This window comes from Poecilia reticulata, linkage group LG14 (genome assembly GCF_000633615.1).
Source record: "Poecilia reticulata strain Guanapo linkage group LG14, Guppy_female_1.0+MT, whole genome shotgun sequence".
Taxonomy (NCBI): Eukaryota; Metazoa; Chordata; class Actinopteri; order Cyprinodontiformes; family Poeciliidae; genus Poecilia; species Poecilia reticulata.
Genome location: NC_024344.1, coordinates 21,908,236 through 21,915,695, shown reverse-complemented (window position 1 = coordinate 21,915,695; position 7,460 = coordinate 21,908,236). Strand labels below are relative to the sequence as shown.

Sequence of the window (7,460 nt, the reverse complement as noted above, 5' to 3'; positions counted from 1 at the left end):
ATCCATCCATCCATCCATCCATCCATCCATCCATCCATCCATCCATCCATCCATCCATCCATCCATCCATCCATCCATCCATCCATCCATCCATCTGTCCGTCATCAGTTATCCATCCAGCCATTGTTAGTTTGTCCATTTATCCATTCATCATCCATATTCAGACTTCATCTGTCCATCTGTCCATCCATTCATTGGTTATTTGTCCATCAGTCAGTAAGCAAGCCTCTCTGATAGTCCATCTATTGATTTTTGTCTCTCCATTCAGCTCTCTAAACCATATTGAATCAACGTGATGATAACGTCTCTCGGGGAGTTTCTGAATATCCAACAGACACTGGCAGAAAGAGCCTTTCACCCTGCAGAGGAGACTGAGTCTGCAGAGCATTGTGTTTTAGATTTTTATCAAAGCAGTGATTGAAGGCAGCTTGAAAACAGTTTCTCTGCCTGCAGAAAGAAAGTTAGCATGAAAAATAATAGCATAGTTTATCTAAAGTTAACTGTATCTTCTCGCTACATTACAGCTAAGCTAACCATCAGTTTAATGCGGTCTCTGGAGGAAACAAGTTCTTTCTGTTGAACTTTGAACTCCAAGCACTGCTGTGGTAGAACATAGATTCCTCTACTCAACCACGAATTTACTAATATTTCCCCTGTGAGTCGTTTCTTTGCTGTAATTTGCTTTGGAAAATGAAACGTATTGATGGAGAAATATTAGGGAATTATTTTTTTTTAACTCAAGTGAAAATAAGAACTTAACTCTTAAGATGAACAGCATCCTTACAGCAGTCATAACATCCCACAGTTTAGATATGAGTGAGGCGTTCAGAGACCTTCTGGCAAACAGGACGTTTCACTGCAGTGTTTGAGCATCTTCAGCCTGGTTTATTTCAGAGTGGCATCCAGCTCACAGCTTGAGGTGCAAAACAAAGCAAACATGGCAGAAGGTAATTTGATTCCACTCGGAGATGGAAATAAATAGTCATATTTATTTATGACGGCATCTGAGACAGAAGGTCTCCGGCGTTTGGAGTGACTCTTAAGCCCTGTCGCCGGTCTGGTCTCACTCTGTAATTGGCTGTTTTCACACACGCAAAGAACCGGGCTTGGAAAGATCCGGAGGTTCTCATTCAAAGACGCTCGATGGGGGATTTACCTGCCTTAGGTATGATTTCCACAACAAAATAATAAAAGCAACAACTTTCATGTATAATACTGTGAGACACACCTGGAGTAACAGGAGGGACAAAGATATCTGCTAAAGCTGTAGGATGGCAGTAAAAAGTGTCCAAAATGCAGCATAATAGACTAAACTGCAACTAAAAGGGATATTCTCTCATCCTTACACAGACATGGATTTATTTGTTATATCTCAAAGGTCAGGATAATAAAATAAGATAACTTAAACATAAAAAAGTGAAACTAATCAGGCACTGCAACAACACAAACTAACCAAGTGTTTTTTAACTAGTTTGTAGTGAAAATATTTCTTTTCGCTTGAAATAAGTCAAAACGTTTCACAAGTAACCTTTCAGCAAAATATTCAACATATTCAGCTTGTTTTAAGCCATTAATTCCTTAATATTGATTTCTCTGACAGATTTTTTCACTCATAACATGGAAAATATTATTTTTTATTCTTCTTTTATATTATTTTATAGTTTTTCATTAAAAAGGTTTGCCGCTGGGATGAGGTGGTTTTCTGGCCAGTATCAAAACTGGTTTATCTCTTAAAACTCCAATGGAAATACTTTATTTGCATCACACAAGTCAAGTCATCAACAGCTGGATGTTGCCTCTGGTGCAAACCATGACGAAGGAAACAGGAAGTAGTTGGACGATAATGGTGCAGCATGTTTTTAGGGACTTACCGTATGAACAAACTTTATGTGTGATTTTAATGGTGTTTCTTATTTAATGGAAGCAACACAGTTGCGAAATTTTATTTTATTTTTTTAAACATTAGTGGAATATTGACAAAGTTTGGTGCACATTTGTAATGGAAACTGAGCTATGAATTAATAACCGTACAATAATTATGGTTGTCCACGGTATTGTGTGTGTGTGTTTTCTTTTCTCTTTTATAATTGGTACAAACTGACTCCAACTCTATTTTTTTTACAGACTTTAGCCTAAACTAGCGGTTCTCAACGTGGGCGGTACCGCCCCCCCAGGGGGCGGTCAGAGGACGGCAGGGGGCGCTGGCGGAAATTTTTACAAAAGGGGGGCGCTGGGATTCCTTTGGGGGGCGTTTGGTCGAAGGTAAACTTTACACCTTAAATGCACAACAATACCAGTTTAGACTTTGAGCAACTTGGTAAAACTGTATTGTGTAACATTAAATCATGCTTGGCTGCAACTGTATTAATGGCAGCTCTTCTTCTATTCAGTGTTTGTAGCTTCATGGCGCAGCTCCGCTCCGCATCCGTTCAGCGTTACACCGGCTGATGACGCTGCTGTGATTCACTTTGTCTAGTATTTTTATATGCTTTGGCAGTTCTGTGATCATGTTAAGCAGCAACTTATATTAAAAAGTGTTTTAGTTCCGTTTGAAAGCTGCCGCTTCCATGGAAGGACAACAGAAAATTGCTCTTATAAACATGTAATTACTAAAATCACGATGCCCTCACTGTGTATCCCTCTTTAAATAAAGAAATCCCTCCACGGGTGATACCACGATAGAGAGCGTTCATTTAATAGCGTTAACACCGGTGCTGCAAGTGGTCCGGTATGAAATGGGGTGATAGAACAATGGTACCGCAGCACTTTACCGAAATTGTTTCCGTTGTTTTAAAAGGTTTATGTCGGTCTGCCTTTTCCCCATCTATACGTTTTCCGACCGCCGCGCACCATAGGGAGTTAAAAATATTTAACAACTAGAAAATGGCAAAGAATAAGAATATTTTTTTTCCACTGATTGGCTGCTGTTAGGCCTACCGGTTTTAACTTGAATGCTCATTACATTTTTCTTAGACATCTATGAAAATAATTTCTATTCCCATAGATTTTTTGTTCTCTAGGAAATTATTTTTGATGATAAATACAGAAACAAGCAAAAAAACAAACAAAAACATCTACAATAGTGATAGTAATTTTAATGATAAAATAATGGTCAGTGCAAAGTAACCTGCAAATTCTTTGGTGGGGGCAGTGAGGCACCTGGATAAAGGCTAGGGGGGCGCTGGCCCAAAAAAGGTTGAGAAACACTGGCCTAAATCATCAACGGAACTAAAATGGCGGCAGAGCATGACTTTTCTTGTTCAACAAACTCTCTATCTTTAAGTAGATCTGCTTACATGTTCATTATTTTACAGCTTTGTGGTTTTTCTCCTCTCTTTACAGAAGCCTTATTAGGGGGCTTCCCTTTTATTTATTGATTAATGCATCATCAAGTGGAGCTCCAGCAGCAGCTCAGGGACGCGGAGTGCCTCCCCTCGGCTCCGTGGCCTTCGTCCCAGCTGCCCGCTTAAGATGCAGGACTTGTCTCTTCTGCTGGACAATCACTCCTATTGTTCTTTTAATTTTTTTCAGGCTGCCAAGCTAAGAGACACTGGCTACATTTATGCCTCTGCTTTCTGTTTGGGTTAAAGGAAAAAAAACCCATCTGAATTAAATTTTTTTTTTCTTTTTTTGAGAGGGGCAGAGGTATTTAAAACGATTTTTAACTTCTTTTAAATGACACGGCACCTTGTTGGGGTTTTTTTGCCATCAAAGGCTCTCTGCTGTGAAACTACTTGATGTAACATCAAAGGACAAAGTATTCCCCTAACCTACCAGAATCGGTTTCACCACAAACAAGCCGGCAGAGAGAATGGGATCAGTGTGGCTGTGAAGAGAGGAGGCAGGAAGAACGGAGAGAAAAGAAAGTGCAGCTTTGTAGGAGAAGCTTTCTGAAGCTTTTTCCTCCCTCGCTGTCAGGCCACAGAACATTAAAGTGGGGGAGAGGAATTTGCATTGTTTAAATCGTTCTTTCTTCTCCTTCATAACTCACATGCTGACGATCTGGCAGTAAACTTGCACATGCAGTCTGCTGAGCCATTGGGAGGGAAGAAATCTTTACTCGCCAGAAGAACAACCAAAACCACACTGGTTTGATGCCAAAAAAAAGGGAAAGAAAAAAGAATTAAAGCAGATATCGGCCATTTCGTTTGCAGATTTAAGGCCCGCCTACAGGAATTTATTGGCAACTCTGAAAATTTTTAAGTTAAACTTATGTTTCAGCAACAATCCACTTCTACCACTCAGTTTTTTCTTCTAATATTTCACAAGATTGGTTGTTCTCTCACTGTCTCTCTTTGCACAATCCCTCTAAATTAAAGGTGTTTAAAATGTGGCCAAGGGGCCATTTGCCCCCCTGGCAACAATTCAAGAATAACTTGAACAAATTAAGAAAAACCTACAACTTTTATTCTGACAAAGATGTTAGATGGAAAACAAAGTGTTCAATGTTTCCAAGGACTTTGGTAACTAGGACCATCACTAGTGATATAAGTACTTATACTCTGAATTACGCCCAAGTCTGATTTTAATTGCTATTATAAAACTTGACTAAGTACAGGAAAATTTGAAAGCAGTTGACACTAAGTAAGTGTTTTCTAATGAAGTCTGAACATCTTGTTTTTATTGCTGGGAACAAAAGAATATTGGAAAAGAAATAGATCCATAGCATCACAGACCCTCCACCATACTTGAGGTATGTTAAATGCTGTCAATCACCCTTTTGTACAAGCTTAATGTGCTAATGGTGGACAAAAAAAAGTTATCACAACAGAAAAACTGTTTATCTGCTGTTATTGGTAGCTATGGTAACTTTGATCCACTCAAGTGCCCAAAAAAGTTCCTGGGCACTTTTTTTCCAGTCTAGATGACTTTTTTGGCACTAAGTAAATGTATTTTTTGGTGCCTGGAAAACAAAAGCCTTCCGATTGTTGAGTGGCAATCAGTCACTGCGCTGTTGCATAGAAGCAGCTGGCTGCTGGAAAAGACAAGTGTTTTGTAGTTGACTTGCCATCCAGAAACCACCTGCTCCATTCTTATTGGTTGTGCAGGTGGCTTTACTAACGCTTTTCAAAGATGCACTGTTGTACAACTTCACAAGTGAGTTTAAATGCTGAGTCAGGGGGCGTGGCCAGCAGCAGCTTATTTGGATTTGACGTGACCATACTCCCTAAAACAGCTCATTATGAAAGGAGCTCAAAACAGGCAGAACAGAGCAACTAAAACCTCATTATCTAAGAATGATTTTGAGCAACAATGTAATGAGCATATTTTTTTTTTATTTTTATTTTTTTATCCATACGTCTATCCTAACATGTTCTAGGAAGCATTGCAGCTCATTGCTGCAACACTTTAGAGTACTTGAACTGCAGTTACTGAGAAACTTCCAGGTCATTTCACTCAGTTAGGCACCTTCCTGCCGTCTGTCCGGACCCTGCGCCCAATGGATTTGCCCACAAAGCATGGTGGTAGCTGGCAAGGAAAATAAAGGAGGTTGTCATGACAGAATAACACTCTGGGGTGAGTCCCGCCTCTTTAAACTTGAGACCCGAAACCTACATGTGTTCTAAATCTGACAGGAAGGCAGAGCTGCAGCTCGGAGACACAAGAATGGAGCAATAAGAGGAGAGAAAAGGAAAGCGTCAGAGAGGAGGGTCACTAAGCGTCCAGGAAACGGCTCCCAAACTCAGGGGCTCGGTTTGGAGGAGGCGGGGAGTGGTTTGCTGCTGGAAAAGCTGACAGGCGAACAAGTCAGAGGGGAGGGGGAAAAAAGGAGAGAGGTGGCTGCCTTGACTTTGAGTTGGTCAGTGAAGGCCTCATGCAGCTTCTCAGCAGTGTCTCCATTCCATTTTTATCCGTCTGACGCTTGTCGGCTTTGAGGAGAGCTCACTGGGAACCCAGAGGGAAGTGAAATAAAGGAGTTCATCTCAGGAGGGGGGGACGCAAAGGAAAGGAAACATGGTAAGTTTGTTTCACTGCCTTGTTGTGAATGCTCATTCCATGTGATTGCTGGTGGGCGGGGAGGTGGGACTCCAGTTTACGGCAGAGTTCCTCCTTCACTTTGCTCTGCTTCTTTTTTACTCTGCTCCTGAAATCTAATCACCACTTTACAAACAAAGAGTCCCTGAGACCAGCAGAGTTACTCTCCCATTCATAGATGAATCAGCATGAGGAGTGATACCCAAGACGTTTTGCTCCAAATCCAACCTTTTTTCACCAAAGAGCGGATGGGCTGCTTGCCACATTTCCCACATTTGGTTTAAGTTACTCTGTCCCCCTGGGGAACAGACTGCTATAAATAAACAACAAGAAGCGGAGTGTGGACAGACTGTAGCCTACTGTTTGGATTTACTCTGGAGGGACAGACACACGACCCAACGCCAGCTGAGGGTGGTACCTATCAGGGTTGGACTTTTTCTGGCTGTTGAAGTGAACATGTTACTGAATCTGAGAAGATACTTTCTGTATTTCCATTACAAATGTGTGTAAAACTTTTATACTCCACCAATGTCGAACAAACACAAATTCCCAGTTGCCATGTTTCCATTAAATAAGAAATTCAGTTAAAATCACACTTGAATAAGTTTGTCCATGCGACAAATGATTAAAAAACATGCCGCTCATGACCCTCCTGCCACTTCCTGTGGTCTTTGTCATCTTTTCTGCCAGTTGGAACATCCGGTTGTTGATCACGTGACTCATGATGTAAAAAAAGTGTTTCCATTGCAGTTTTGCAAAAGACGCAATATTTTGCTACAGCTGAAAAAACACCTCAATTTAGTGCATAAACCTGGCATGAAAAAATAGATTTTTGAAATTTGCGTATTTCCATTGAGCAAATTCAGTATTTTTATATTCAGTTTGCGTACTTATGTGGTCAATGGAAACATAGCTAGTGCATGATGCTGAAACTTTAGTCACAAAAGCCAATCAACCTGCCCAACACCTTCTATTCTTATAGAGTGACAATCTAAATTGGAAAACTGGTCACCAAAATCAAAAGCCCAGTGGTATGTCTTGGTATGTCTTTGACTATACCATTGATCATCCAAACCAAATTATAACTCCAACACCTTTATGTCTTTTCCAGTTAGCTTAAGTGCAAAAAACGTACTTGACACTTTCAGTTGTTCTCTAATCATAGTCTAAAACAGGAACATTTGTCACCAAAATCGCAAAACTAGTCCAAATCTTTAATGTCTTGTCAATCATTGTTCACAGTATAGACAATTGCTTATCAATGCCAATTGTAATGTCAACATCTTAATTTCTCTGCCAATAAATGTCCAAGACAGACCATTGATCATCAAAGCTAAATTGCTCAACACCTTGTTTTCATCTACCAGTTATAGTTGAAGGCAGAGTGAACTAATGTTGTGATGTGAAAAAGTGTTTTCGTTTTGATACAGCCAAAAAAAAAAAAACACCTCATTAAAAGGGAAACCTTTTTTAGCGAATATATA

At 40.2% G+C, this 7,460-nt stretch overlaps 1 protein-coding gene across 4 annotated transcripts in view; it reads left to right on the top strand.

Moving 5' to 3' along the window:
* The window catches only part of sgcd (sarcoglycan, delta (dystrophin-associated glycoprotein)), a 274,197-nt gene that overhangs the window by 137,605 nt on the left and 129,132 nt on the right, over positions 1–7,460 (top strand). Inside the window, exon 1 of one of the 4 annotated variants that reach the window (XM_008428446.2) lies at positions 5,626–5,958. The exons of the other annotated variants lie outside the window; for them this stretch is intronic. Coding sequence (XP_008426668.1) covers positions 5,956–5,958 — 3 coding nt within the window. The 5' untranslated portion in view covers positions 5,626–5,955. Of the gene's footprint in view, positions 1–5,625; positions 5,959–7,460 lie in introns of those variants that run through there. 4 annotated transcript variants of the gene reach the window in all.